The 14,841-nt window shown below is 42.0% G+C and overlaps 1 protein-coding gene and 1 long non-coding RNA gene across 6 annotated transcripts in view; one reads left to right on the top strand and one right to left on the bottom strand.

The window, feature by feature from the left end:
- The window catches only part of LOC127598394 (uncharacterized), a 164,867-nt gene that overhangs the window by 88,240 nt on the left and 61,786 nt on the right, over nucleotides 1–14,841 (top strand). The gene's annotated exons all lie outside the window — the stretch shown is intronic.
- Nucleotides 1–14,841, bottom strand: part of LOC127598278 (F-actin-monooxygenase mical2b-like) — a 43,238-nt gene that overhangs the window by 11,466 nt on the left and 16,931 nt on the right. For 3 of the 5 annotated variants that reach the window (XM_052061993.1, XM_052061994.1, XM_052061989.1), the window contains exons 3-18: nucleotides 14,546–14,753; nucleotides 13,135–13,251; nucleotides 12,792–12,893; nucleotides 11,383–11,538; nucleotides 11,016–11,116; nucleotides 10,299–10,556; nucleotides 10,078–10,193; nucleotides 9,344–9,470; nucleotides 8,820–8,904; nucleotides 7,836–7,983; nucleotides 7,399–7,598; nucleotides 5,224–5,303; nucleotides 4,818–4,886; nucleotides 4,571–4,696; nucleotides 904–990; nucleotides 672–764 (exon numbers count right to left, since the gene is read on the bottom strand). In XM_052061993.1, the coding sequence (XP_051917953.1) occupies nucleotides 672–764; nucleotides 904–990; nucleotides 4,571–4,696; nucleotides 4,818–4,886; nucleotides 5,224–5,303; nucleotides 7,399–7,598; nucleotides 7,836–7,983; nucleotides 8,820–8,904; nucleotides 9,344–9,470; nucleotides 10,078–10,193; nucleotides 10,299–10,556; nucleotides 11,016–11,116; nucleotides 11,383–11,538; nucleotides 12,792–12,893; nucleotides 13,135–13,251; nucleotides 14,546–14,753 (2,073 nt within the window). The remainder of the gene's footprint in view (nucleotides 1–671; nucleotides 765–903; nucleotides 991–4,570; nucleotides 4,697–4,817; nucleotides 4,887–5,223; nucleotides 5,304–7,398; nucleotides 7,599–7,835; nucleotides 7,984–8,819; nucleotides 8,905–9,343; nucleotides 9,471–10,077; nucleotides 10,194–10,298; nucleotides 10,557–11,015; nucleotides 11,117–11,382; nucleotides 11,539–12,791; nucleotides 12,894–13,134; nucleotides 13,252–14,545; nucleotides 14,754–14,841) is intronic. The other 2 variants (XM_052061990.1, XM_052061991.1) reach the window with 2 other exon arrangements.

The following is a 14,841-nucleotide window of genomic DNA, read 5'->3' as shown; positions in this document are numbered from 1 at the left end:
AAAATCTGGATATCTTGATTTGACAGTACGTCTATCCACAAGGACGTGTTGGGAATGTTTTAGCAAGCCCAGTTGCAAAACCAAGACCCGATCAGCAATGTTAAGCAAGCATAGCTTTGCAGTGCGTTCAGAGGGAGTTTTGTTCCAGGCACAGTTCATTCATTCATTCATCTTCCTAACCGCTTGATTCTCACTAGGGTCGCGGGTGGTGCTGGAGCCTATCCCAGCCATCTTCAGGCAGTAGGCGGAGGACACCCTGAACCGGTTGCCAGCCAATCGCAGGGCACACATAGACGAACAACCATCCACGCTCACACTCACACCTAGGGACAATTTAGAGTGTTCAATCAGCCTGCCACACATATTTTTGGAATGTGGGAGGAAACCGGAGCACCCGGAGAAAACCCACGCAAGCCCGGGGAGAACATGCAAACTCCACACAGGGAGGCCGGAGCTGGAATCGAACCCAGTACCTCTGCACTGTGAAGCCGACGCGCTAACCACTGGACTACCGGGCCGCCCCAGGCACAGTTATTTTTATTTTTATTTGAATGCGATAGAGTGCACAATGCAAAAAGTGTTGGATGTCTTTTTGTGTGTTGCTAATTTAGTATCTTTTCCAACAAAATGGCAGATGAGGCCATGAATTTGATGGTTAGCACACATCTTACCGTAGCAGCACCGGGCCTGTGATCCGTCTCATAGAGGACGGCTAGTATTTGGGCTTTAGCGTCTATGGTTGACGACACCTTTCCAACTGTGCGCTAACATCGACACCGACGGAAATCAAAGGACAACAGAGGGAAGTAGTTCACACAAGAAAGTCAGAAGGAGAACGGGTGACATTGTTCTTTCCCTTAAAAAAAAAAAAACCTGGATTGAGGCTGGGCTATTAAATGGTACCTCTTTACTGTAGTTTGGAGCTCCAGTTGGACAACTCTCGGAGCGAATGACTCGTTTTGGCTCTTCAAGACTATAACTTCCATTGAACTAAGACATACATACAGCAAAGGGAAGAGCAACCTATTAAAAACGGTGCAGTTGTGCCGATCCCTTGTAAATGAGGTTTGTAAGCATGCACAAAGCGTACATGCCATGCGTGCTGCCGCTTCTGGCACACATCTGTTACCTTTGCACGTACACCACATTCGTGGCTCTCCGATGTCTCATGAGACGTTTCGAGCATTTGCCGTCGTGTTTCGAGATTGCCCCGAGGGCTGTATTCTGTCCCTGTATTTTCTTCTGATAGTGCAAAAATTGGACATGAAGAGAAGCCGATTTCAGCGACTGGAGATGCGGCATCCTGGCTGGCGTTAGAACCCGATATTTCAGTGGGGACTTTGCGCTTACTAGACGGAGAATCCACGCGACAAGTTTGCCGTGTACTTTCAGAGACGGCATAAAACGTGGGAGAGGGAGATACTTTCTTGTGCTTGAGGTGAAGAGGGTTAAAGAAACCGGCCTGAGCAGTGGGGTCAGGGATAGGGTGGACCACAGGGTAGATTTTGGTGCTTTGAGATGGAAGAATAGAGGAAGATAGATCAACCTAGAGAATAGTCAAACGTTCAAGACGAAGCAGAAGAAGGACAACAGAAATTTAAGATATTGCTGGCATCGGGCGGAATTCTTTATCTGTCCAAAAACATCACTTTTCAGGAAAGCCCCAAAGCACCCCCCCCCCACCCCTAACGTTTGTTCAACAATGCATCATCAAAGAGAGCAAGATATTTTCAACACGGGATTGGTCAATATTTTGTCTAACTCACCCACACATGTGGAATGACCGATAGCATCGAGTTGTGAAAAAAAATATTCATTCATTCATTCATCTTCCGAGCCGCTTGATCCACACTAGGGTCGCGGGCGGTGCTGGAGCCTATCCCAGCTGTCTTCGGGCAGTAGGCGGGGGACACCCTGAATCCGTTGCCAGCCAATCGCAGGGCACACAGAGACAAACAACCATTCGCACTCACACTCACACCTAGGGACAATTTAGAGTGTTCAATCAGCCTGCCACGCATGTTTTTGGAATGTGGGAGGAAACCGGAGCACCCGGAGAAAACCCACGCAGGCCCGGGGAGAACATGCAAACTCCACACAGGGAGGCCGGAGCTGGAATCGAACCCGGTACCTCTGCACTGTGAAGCCCACGTGCTAACCACTGGACTACCAGGCCGCCGAAACAAAATCTTACATTTAGCAAATTGTAACGCAAGAGGTTTGTGCCCGATGCCAGCGATATACAAACCCGACGATGAGCAGAACCTGTGCTTGAGGGAGAGCGGAAACATGAACAGGAGTGGGTTTGTTGGAGCCAGTAAACAAGGACGAAAGGAGAACAGCTCTTTCCTTGATTGTCTTTTGTGCAAACTGTCTAGTCGTCAGCCTCTCATTAGTCTGCAGGGCGGAGCAATAGGAGGCAGAAAGCAATGAGAAGATGGAACTACATGGAAGGAGATGCATTTGATATTTAATTCTAATAAGCAAACAACTCAACTGCTAATGGCATTAAAATGGTTAAATGCAGCTTTGTGTTTTCTTTCATTAAATGCCAATCAAACAACCGTGTGTGTTCACCTGTCGCATTTCCTCCTGTGACCTTGATGAGGAAAGTTCAGTGTTCAACAGAGAAGAGGCAGAATAATGGCCGTCTTTAGCAACCGGAGAAGCGCATTCTGTGCGTTGTCGTTGAGGAATTGTTGAGCGCAACGGGCTATTGGCATGCGAGCGTGACGGAGAGCGACTTCCGCTTATGGAGTAAGAGGCAGGATTTTCCAGTAAACGAAGGTAGATGGAAGGCTGAGGAGGATGGAAACGGATAGAGGAAGCCACGGGAAATATGAAGACTATGTTTGCAGTGAGAATGCAAGATGGAAATGAAGGAATTTGTGGAGCGTACCTGCCACTTGGGTTGTGGGGGGGGCAGATGAGGAGAGGGAGGGGGAGCATCCTTAGGCTTTGCAAAGCGGGGATTTTCACCCTCCTCCAACTCCTCGTTTGAGAGAGGAGGTGGGGTGGAGGGAGGTGAAAGAGGTGAAGAACAGGACGGGCTAGGTAGGTCATCCTCAAGCTGATCACAGAAGGAATGGGAAAAGGAAGTATTGAAAAGGGAAAAATGAAAGAGGTGTCTGGAAATACAACAGTATAATACCACGTGCTGTGTTGCATACTGTACGTCCACGTGAGCCCACACGTGTCCTTGTGTGTGAAAATCATCAGTGTGCTGCAGCACAGTAACGTTGCGTTAAAAACTGGGACGTCATCCCAAATTAACATTCATTCATTCATTCATCTTCCGAGCCGCTTGATCCTCACTAGGGTCGCGGGGGGTGCTGGAGCCTATCCCAGCTGTCTTCGGGCAGTAGGCGGGGGACACCCTGAATCGGTTGCCAGCCAATCGCAGGGCACACAGAAACGAAAAACCATTCACACTCACACCTAGGGACAATCTAGAGTGTTCAATCAGCCTGCCACGCATGTTTTTGGAATGTGGGAGGAAACCGGAGCACCCGGAGAAAACCCACGCAAGCCCGGGGAGAACATGCAAACTCCACACAGGGAGGCCGGAGCTGGAATCGAACCCGGTACCTCTGCACTGTGAGGCCGACGTGCTAACCACTGGACTACCGGGCCGCCCCCCAAATTAACAACTCAACTTAATTGGTCAGAAAATTATTTGTTTTCTACATTTAATGCAAGACTTGATTCTTTTTGGAGGAGCATTTTTTTTTTGCTGATCAATGAATCATTCGAAGAGCAACTTTGTAGTATTGTATAGCAATTTTTTGTGGATTCATCCCAGTGACCTGAAACGCTGAAATATATTTCACTCTAAAGAGCAATTATATATTCAAAATAAAAACATACAGTTCCAGTTTCTTAAAGTCACATAGCAGCAATATGTAATATATTATATACTATACAGACAATATATATTGCGATATATTGTCCGTTTACATGCTTTGCAGAACCATTTATGTTCAAACTGCTGTTATTTAAAAGGTTTTAATTTATTAAACATTGATAGTTTTGCAAGTCCGTTTATGGAATTTGGCAGTTTGTGTTAGCATTAAGCTAGCGGATATTAATAGAAGACAAGTTTATGTGTTTTATGGAACTGCACAACATGAATTTCTCAGTTTTAATTTGACTTCAAGTGCAAGTGGCAAGCCCTTATTTTTAAACTATTGATCACAAAATGCCCATTCCTGTGAAGTGAGCTCAGCTCACTGCCACCATCTTGCATCTCGCAAATCGAAGAAGGGGGGAAGAATTTTTCATTTTTTAAATCAGTGGAGTGATAGCTTGTATCCTTAAAAATCTCTAAACCTGGTGAATCCAAAATCGATGTGGTCTTACACCCTGCCCCAAACAATTCAAAGATTATGTGATGATTATTTACTGGAGAATGAGTTCCCTTTTTTTGGGATACTCTAAATGTAATTCTCTCTTTCCAGTTATTCTGCAGCAATGAACGGTGAAAAAAAGACAACACTTGAAAACTCCATGGTCCAAGGGTTAAAAAAAATAGTCCAAAGGGTGATGTATTTACGACTTATTCATATCTGACCTTGCCATGCATTTTTTCTGCCGAGTTCTCCTCGAATTTGGCCAGCAGCTGTGTTGCCATGGATCGGACCTTGTTCTCCTGCACTTTCCCACCCATACCTGCTGAGGGCGCACTGTGACAGGATAACTGATGCACGTTGCAGGGCCCGAGGAACAGACAGTATAAAGAATAGTTACGAGATCAAAAGATAAATATGAAATATGGCTCGATTTTCACTCTTTCAAATATGATAAAATAATGGACCTACCTCTGTGAGGTAGCCGTTTCCCTTACGTCGCCTCTTATGAACAGAGTCGTCGTCCAATTTTTTGTCATCCTGCAAGTGAAACCACAGGATTCCTTGATCATCAAAAAATGAAAGCTAAACATTATAATTGAGATAATTGACCATTTTCCTTGCAATGTACATCCTGCAGACATCGTCAATCCATGCAATCAGAGATTGAATATTTATATGCACAACTTGGACCATTGTGCCGTCTTGAGAGAATCTATTAACATTTCAGTTGCCAGAAGAGAAGATGGTGCTCTTATTAATGAAAAGGCAAAGAGCTGATGAACTGGGAAGTGCTATCAAGCCTTTCACGATTAGAGAAATACACAATGATACCATGAATATGTCAGAACATTCACTTAGAAGAGTGTTACACAACCTTTGGTATCCTCTTCCTGGGCTGGCCTAGGTTGCTTTTTGTTGATTGCCTTTCACAGTTCTCATCTCTTTCTTTTGCTCCTGTAATGTAGATGCATAGTATGTTTATACTACATAAAGTAGGAAATACTTTAACAATGACGGCATGGGATAAAACAAAGCATTCACACGTATATTTGGATGTACACTCAACGTGAATGAACACGTTTGACGCCCTAAAGTAACAATTTAGAGATAAGTGATACCATCACCAGAGATATTCAAGTTCTGCAGGATATTATGAACAGAGAAGGGAACAACTGGCAGTCAAACCTCGGTTTTTGAACCTCTCTGTTCTCGACCAAATCGTTTTTCGACCCAAAATTGAGTTTTTTATGACTCGGATTATGACCAAAAATCGGTTCTTGACCAAACTGAGCGCACTTGAATGCACCACTTGACTCCTCTCGCCTTCCTTACGCGAGGAAATGACACTTCCTCGGGTAGACATACTAAGTGACGCTTCCTCATGTAGCGTTCCATTGTGAGCAGACATGTTCAATATATACAATTTTTTTTAAAGAGCGTGGTTTCAGTTTTTGAACAAATCGGTTTTCGAACAGCATTCTGGAGCGTATTATGGTTGAAAACCGAGGTATGACTAACTGGTATTTGAAGTCATTGGATCACTCTCTTGGTTTAATTACCCTGGTCTGGATTTACAACAGTGGTTGAAGTTTAAATAAAGCAATTCATATTAAAAGGTCACGTGTGAAGTAACTTTAGAAAATCCCAAACAAAAGAATTTTATGTTGGGTAACAACAAAACAAAATAAATGAAATAAAGCATGAAAAAAAATTATATTTCGTAAATGCAATCGCTTTCCTGAGGTGAGATACTGGTAAGCGACAAACCCGTAAGTGTAGCATCACTTCAAGACTATGGCAAGTGTACAAAGCCAGTCAGAAACAGATTGGGAAAGAGACGTTTCAAACCTATCTGGGGGGGGGGTCCAGGTTTTGGAAGAGTTGGAGGAAGAGGGGGTTGTTGGCAAGATTTATGTTGGACCATACATGTATGGTCTGTATGTATGTATTGCTCTGAAGCTTTTTTTTTTTTCCAAGATGGCACCCGAGTAGGCAGCCTTCGGCAAGTACTCATCAAGAGCCTTGCTTTTTTGTTCTTTTTTGCTGTTTTTGTCTTTTGTTTTGTCACATGCTGTTTGTTGTTTCATTGTGTGAACCTGATATGGACTGTTTTCAGCGCTTTTTGGCCACGACATTCGTCAAAGGAGCAGTATCTGTGCTTGGTGGTGGCGCCTTCTCGGCAGCACGCCTGTACCAGCACAGATTTTGATTGGGAGGAATGTCGGCGCCATTGACTGTCGGTGCTGGACAGATCTGGGGCGCTTGTGTTTTTTGCGCCAGTAATGGGCAGCATTTTTCACAACCCCAATTTGTTCAGTGGCTATGTCAGCGCTGTTGGAAAGTTGGCGTTGGTGCGGCTGGATGGATGGCCGCTGAAGTTGAGGATGAGGAGAGAGGAGCGTTGGCGCAGAGCGCCGAAGCGTATTTGGAACCGTGAGTCGCCGCTTGGAATTGAAGTGGATTTCCATGGGACAGGAGAAGTGAACCAATCTCTTTTTTCGTCAATGGATGCTACAGCTTCTTGTTGACTTTGAAACTTAGCTTGTAGCCGACGTGTGCACATTTTGAGCATGACGTCTCTGATCCACTGGTTAAAGGACACTTTGATTCTCTCCTCTTTCATCTCAAACTGCTTCAAACAACAAAGCGTGTGATGGAAAAGTGGTTAGAACTGCATGGCTGTCCGTGTTTTATGTTATGTGTTGTGTTTATTATTTTACTTTATGTTAACTGTTTTGTAAAGCGCTTTGTTACAGCTGCCGCTGTTGTGAAAGCGCTATAGAAATCAGCATGTATTGTATTGTATTGTATTGTATGAGCCAGATGCTTGACCTTTAATGTGACCAGCACTGATCAACAAATGATGCCTTTGTATCAAAAATAAATGAAAAAAAATAACTGAAGAGATAAAGAATTTATCTAATCCAAATAATCGTTTTTTCTAACTTCATTATAGAATAACCTGCATTTGCAAAGGAAACTTATATGAAGCAATTTGGTATAACAGAGAAAAAGTCAAAAAATAACTGATTATTTTTTTTACTCTGACCTTTTTTGTTTCCAGGCGAGTTCCTAAAGGCTACGTAAAATTTGGAGAGGTATAAAACCATGAGCAGCTTGTCCGGTTCAGCACCGGCAACCATCTCCTTCCCAGTCGTCACTGGCTGAATCCCAAGGTGCCGCTCAGCCACATCAAAGGCCAATTGATTGTTTGCTGCTACTTCATCCTCATGAAGGGAGTCGTAGTCACTGAGACAGAAAAACAATCACATTGACATGTTTGGAAATAAAAAATAATTCAGACCTGGCATTACTCATCTGCCAAGGACCTATTTTTAATGTGCCATAGAGGCTAAACTTGACTTTTACATGACTGCAGCAAACGTTTTTTTTTTCTCGTCTCATATACATGTTTGAATGTCAAAACCAAATCTCTTCAGTCCCGGGCAAAAATAATCAGTCGGAAAACCATGAGTGCATTCTCACATGAGTTCAGGCCTCTGCTTATGTATGAGAGCACAAAGGGCAAGGCCACTCCTCCATGAAGATGTCAGGTTGTTGACGTCGACCCCTCTGTAGCCATTTGTCTGTCTCTGACACCATGTCAGCAGCCTGTCGGGGCGCACCTCACACTCTGCATGAGAAGGAACATTATTCACATTGCTGATCTTAAAAGGGATGATGAGGAAAGACGGAGAAGCGATGCTAATTGTTCAGCTAACCTTAAGACTGACGTGTAATCGTCAAATCGTAAAATTCAGTGCTTGGGTGATCAACTACAATTTTCACAGAGATCTGGCTCTAACCGCGTTAAAGCGGAGAGTAAACAACTTTGAACAGCCAAATGGTTGCCAATTTAAAAAGTGTCTTATTCACTACATTACACAGCTAAACAAATGAATTACGTTACGGCGTACAGAAAATATCTCCGTCTAAAACTGAAGAATCCTCTTTGATTAGCATCTGTTATTTCTCACTGCGGATTGTATTGTGGAGGCAGAAATTGTAACAATTTTAGGTATTCTACATTTGACCAGGGAATGCACATGCATAGATTTCACCAAGTGCTGCGTTAATTAGTAGAAGTGTACGTCTGCCATAAATGTGGCAGTGTAAACAACGATTTTGGAACGTATGGCGAGTTCATCATTTGAACAGCCACTAAAAAGATGAGCCCACTGCTGAAGTGCCATGGCGAATTTTTGTCGCTCACATCAGGTATACATTTCACTAAATCGTTCATTATTTTGCAATCAAAAGCCAGTGCTATGTGTTGTTCTAGCTGCTGTAAATGAAACCAAAGTTCAGATGGGAGATGCGTCACAAATGCAACATTGCTTTTTAATCAAGGTCACTATTCAGCTGAAATTTTGTTTTCACAAAAGCGCATTTCCAAAGGATTACGGAAGCGGCTACATTTTGTAAAACATATTCATATTATACATCCATGAATATTCTTGTGAGCCTCACCTCCTCTGGAAAGGTTGACAGGTCTACTTATGGTACCTTCAAGGTGAGAAAAGTCCTGTTTGCCATCAATGAAGAGGTGTCGCACCTTGGAGGTAGAAAGTAATGTGATGCTCTTTTGTGTCATGTCCTATGACAAACTTTTATTCTTCAAGAAACGGTGACATTCAAGTATACATTATCCATCGATACCGATTATGTGGGGTCAGGTCAAGGGAGCGGCAGTTTTAGCAGGGGAACCCAGAATTCCCTCTCTCCAGCCACTTCATTCAGTTCTTCCAGGGGGACAAATACCCTCTAGCCCAGGGGTGGGCAACTACGGCCTGCGGGCCGGATCCGGCCCGTTGGTCTTTTAAATGCGGCCCGCCGAAGATTGGTGCACAATTGAGGCTTGATTGCATTCACTTCGTTTGGACTTGTAATGACTCATTTGCGAGCCACATGATTTAACAAAAGCCATTTCAACAAGCACAATGGCACTCCTTTCTCCAATAATGGTGATTGATTAAGATTCGTGTCAGACTGACCTGGTGGGGGCGTACATGGCTGGAATTTAGGTTGGGATAGCGGGTTGCAGGGTCAATGGTATACTGATCGAAGTTTTTACTGATGTTCTCTGTTGTGGTCTGAGGCAGTAGCCGGTAGATACTCTCCCTAGGAAATGACAGAACAAACATCTGAGGAACTAATTTCAGTAGGACACTGCATGATTAGGCATTTTGTAAAAATACCATTAAAAAAGGCAGGCAGAAGTGGTGTTTGATTTGATCTTTATGTCGAACAAAAACACATTACGAACAAAATACAGAATGAAATTATTAAGTTCGAGAAGGAGGATAAGAAAGCATAAGGTTACCTTGTTCTGCTTCCTCCTTACAATTCAAATCATCATCTATGACTGGTTTGCGTGTATGAATGTGTATTATTTTCAAATTGCATCTCAACGTAAAAAGAGTCTCTTAGAAATCTAAAAATAGATTAGTATTGACGTTAAAACAAATCAATAGAAAATAAAGAATAAATAAAATAAAATCTTTAAATCCTCCATGTCCTTCAAGTAGTTTGGTCATCTTTTCCCTTGGTAAATTGGACCGTAGCAGATCGAGATTAGAGGCAAACCGCCCTGTCATAGAACCTGCGCTGTTCAGCAATTTACTAGCAGTGAGGAGTGCTATCAATTTTGCTCATATAAAAAAAAACCACCAAGGATGATTGCAGAAAGCATTTCTTGTGCAAGAAAGAAAACCAATGTCACACGAACCTCTCTGCCAGTATCTCCAGTGAATTCTTGCCCTGTGCAAAGGCCTTCACAATCCAAGCTGTGTCAAAAGCTGCCAGAAAACCCCGTGCGCAACCTGTACCCATTGGCCAAAAAGGCTGTGGAGAGAACATAATCATCATCATCCTCTTGGGCAAGCACAATCCAAACCCCCCTTCACCCCCCCGATCCAGCTCGTGCCGATTTCCACTGACGATACATACCTCAAGCAGACTATCTCCCACCAATGCAACCAGTATCTGATGTCCATGTTTCTCCCTGATCAAAGCAGCATTCTCCGAGGCATACATGCTGGTGAAGTCAAACATTGCTACATCTGGCTGCCCGTAGTGGTTGATAGCATAGTCCAGCGATGGTAGCTGGTAATTTGTGCCAAAGTCTGCTGCCTCGCGGGCATAAGAGAGCAAACCTTCCTGGTTTACATTGTCACTGCTTAATAAGCGTTCCGTTTCTACATAGTCCTAGATGGAAAAACAAAAAGATAAAGTGCACAATGTAGATCAAGTTGTAGAGTCAGAAAAATATGAGCATTTATTTCTGTATTCCTTACTGCTAATTGACTAACAATATAAAAAAAAAGGTAATGCATCTGCCTGCATCTAATGTGGATTGGTCAAAATTGTTCTGAAATTAGAGCCAGATTATTTCTTTCTTTCTTTCTCTTCCAAAAATCCTCTCATTGATTGAAGCTCAAACAATCCATCACTACAAATACAAGGTTTTATTGTCAAGACATCTTGACAAAACATGTATTAAGCCAAAATGTTTGTAATGATAATGAATTTAAAATTGCATTTCTATGAATGAAAAGTGTTATATGAATAAAATCTGATTGATTGAAATACATTTATAAACAAAATACTCCGTGTCCAAATTAAGAAAATGATTTCATGTTCATGTATATGGGCAAGTCAACTTACCTTAATAATGACCCCTTTGTCCAGCAAACTCTGCTTCTTTGCAGTCATGACAAAATAATGCGTGTTGTCCCTGTAGTAAACAATGTTCTCCAAGTCAATTCCTACAAATATGAGGACAGACAAGGTCCGATTTTCAGACTTAAAACAGACAATCCACAGATACATAATCGTGTTTTCTTGGTGTGTTTTTCAAAGCATCTTATTATTATCATTGAAAAATAGTGTCACAGAATGCCGCAAGATTCAAAGTGTGGGGGAAAAAAAGTCGTGGCTCATAGTCCAGGAAATGACAATACATGACAATTTTATATGACAGACACGCACGCACATAAACACAGTTTAGTGGTGCTATATTTTGTTTATTGACCTGTTTCTTCCTTTAGTGCAAGGAAGAACTTCTGGTTGAAGATAAAGGCCACTCCGCTTATCTCTTCCACTTTGGCCTCTGCCGTGGTGTTTCTGTTGACAAAGTTAGCCGTAATCGCAATGGCCAGCTTTCCTCGAAACTCCTTGCGGCTGAAACCTACCAAAAAGTAAAGAAAGAAATGTGACCGATTACAGACAAAGTGAATGCAACTTGAAGTACAAATTAGATTCTACCAGTTCGGGGGAAATCATAAATCGTTTGAGATTAAACCGTACCTGAACAACGAACCGGCCTAACAATAATTTGTCTCGAGCAAATAATTGTACGCTTCTGGCAAGACATGACCTAGTTGATCATATTTTGGAACATGGGACATTTTCAATAAGAAAAAGTAGATTGGTATTCAAAATATGTGGCTCATGGTTTGAGCCAGCTGTGGTTTACAGCCATACTACTACTACAGTACTGTGAAAACACCCAATCACCTGATCTTGACAACGGCCGGAATAAAATGTGGCCAGTGGACCAGATACAGCTTGGAGGTCAACCTATTAAGCACCTCTGGTATAGAATATGACTGGATGGATGGATGGATGGATGGTTGGATGAATTTTCAGCTTTTGTTCGACTCCCCTCAATTTTTAAATTGACTTCAAATGGTAGTTCAAAATCCTCAGATCAACATGCACAGCAAGAACATACAAACAACATTTACACAGCAAAACTGGGATGAATTTGCTGAAATGAATACAGAGTGGTGAGCAATTTAACAAAATTTTGCCGGCCCACCATTCGTCAGCTGCCTGGGCATCCGTCTGTCATCATCAGTCATTCATTATTGTACACTATATACTGTATGTGAGACTCTGCAGCCAGACTCTTATATAGTACAGAAATATGACAATATAAAGTAGAATATTAATGTACATCCACTCAAATGAAACTGAACTGCATTTCATGTTTACCTAGGTTATCATTTGCATCGGTGTGATGGTGTTGAACATTAAAGTGGGTAAACTATGGGGCAGGGGGATACTTTCTTCAAGGCCTTTTACTTTAAATGGCACTAATCTAAACAATGAGCCCACGTTTAAAAAAAAAAAAGTTAATGACCTGAAGCACACACTCGGCTGGACATTTTGCAAAACTCGGCTTCCACTTAAAAGTGTGTAAACAGGAAATGCTTTAGTTAGTGATGGAGGGTAGCGTTGCAACTGTGCACCCCATTTCCACTTAAAATAAACAGTGCTTTGACTACAGGGTGTATGGCAGATAAATACATTGCTTCCATCCTGGATTTGGGTGGACAGTATGAACAATAAGACAACATTTAATGAGTGACTAAAAAGCACACAAGTACAATAATTCACAATATAATTCCGGCTGTAATTCCCTTTCACATTACCTACCATCTAATGTGTTTTTGCGTCCATCAGCTCCAATCACCACATCAAAGTCCAAATCTGAGACAGAGTGGCTTGAGGGCCGGATATCTGCTCTCCAACTCGGACCTAAGGAGGGGGGGTTATAGCAAAGCACTTTGATTATCTTCTAACCGTTACATACAGTAAGCGAAAAAATTAATCTAGTATTCAACAGTCAGCCCCTATCCAAATAGTGGGGTCACCTCCAATTGTGGGAAGAAAAAAAAAAAGAAAAAAAAAACTATTAAAAACTGTTTGCTTTAAGTACGCCTACAGCAAATACTGTGTAAAGCAGTGAGGAGAAATGTTCTGTTGCAAAAAAACTTACTGTCATCAGTCTGTTCTTCTGGTGGCTCCACAAGTTTGAGGAATTCCACATTGACATGAACCTCAATCCCCAGAATGAGGCAAATTTTAAGCAGCATCAACTGGAGCTGACGGATACCTGGAAAAGACATGAGCACGTACGTAGAGCTGTAATGCATGGCGGCTGTGAAGTGCGAAACACAAAAACTGAACACAAAAGCACATTTTTTTTCTGTTGCGATCAGCTTCCCAACCCCCCCCCCCCCATTAGATTTTGTGATTTTTGCTTTGCTGCGGTGGTCAGTCTTGTTTATATGAGTTGTCATTTGTTGCTGTGAATTTGGTATTTTTTTCATTTGCCGTTGTGTTTCATTATTTTATTTTATTTTCTAATTTTGCTGATGTGTTCAGTTTTTAGTTTTTGCACTCCCGCACTTAAAGAAAAAACGAAAAAAATTATTACATATTGGCATCACACACACGTTAAATGTTCTCCTTAATTTGTACTTTTCATCCACCCTTTTTTTATTGAATATTTGTTCTGCATCCTGCTAATCTGTGTTATTGTTCGATTAGTATTGTTTTATCTTATTATATCTTCCTATTTTCAGTACTGTACTTTTGTGTTACAAGTGACATTCGTAAATCTGTCCAGCCATTGAGGTCATACTGTATTTATTTGAGAAGTGATGTGAAATTAAGGTCAAAGAGCTCTGACAGCTTGAGGGCTATGTTGATTCCTAAATATTTAATATTTCCTGCTGGGAGGTAAAAAAAAATACATATAAGAGCTGTTACACTTCCTGTCATCCATGAGAAGGGATAGAAAAGTGGATTTTTTTTTAGGATGAGTCACTACTTATGAAGTGCTGTCAATTGCTTAATAACAGAGATGTGTTTACTAATGAGCATCGGCTGTTGTGGGAGGATCAATACATCATCTGCATACAAGATTATTTAATGTCCCATGGATAGATAATGCTGTGATGCCTGTAATGTAATTACGTTGTAATATTCTGGCATGCTAGTGGTCCAAATTGAGTTGGAGAGAGGGGACATCCCCGTCTAGTGCCGTTGTGAAGAGTGAATTGTTATGAAATTATCATCAGTGATAATGGGCCCTGGTGTTGGATATTGTGCCCTACTCCAGTGAATGAATGACTGTCCAAATCCACATCTTTGTAATGTTGCGAATAACAATTGCCATTTGACTTTAGCATTATTTCCAATTTCCTTCCGTTTGAGAGCTGTATTAAGATTCATATTTTCGGGGTGCAATAGAATGAACGTCTTCCTTTCATAAAATCGGCTTGATCTGCATGTATAATAGATAAATGAGGTAAATGGATATTGTTCAAAAATATGTAAATACCTTCCATATTCTGGTTATGAGATGAGGGGTACAGATATTGACCATCTGAAAATTGACTTACTGATATGATCGATGGAGCCAGCACAGAACTTGCCGTAGAACTTCTTGGCCCCGAGGCCTCTGAGGTCTTCAATGGTGAAGGGCCAGAGATGAAGCACATTGTTCCTGGAGAAGGTGTCCCTCTTCTCAATCACCACCACCTTACAACCCAGCAGGGCCAGTTCAATGGCTGTCCGCAGACCACAAGGTCCACCGCCGATGATCAGACACTAAACGGGGTTGGAGAGGAGAACAAGAACGGCTAAAAGGGGAAAACAAGTTGTGCTTGCGATACCATTTATGTCGACTCGTACTATG

Source organism: Hippocampus zosterae, chromosome 3, assembly GCF_025434085.1.
Source record: "Hippocampus zosterae strain Florida chromosome 3, ASM2543408v3, whole genome shotgun sequence".
Lineage (NCBI taxonomy): Eukaryota > Metazoa > Chordata > Actinopteri > Syngnathiformes > Syngnathidae > Hippocampus > Hippocampus zosterae.
The sequence above is the reverse complement of the archived record's forward strand: the minus strand, read 5'-3'. Positions and strand labels throughout refer to the sequence as shown.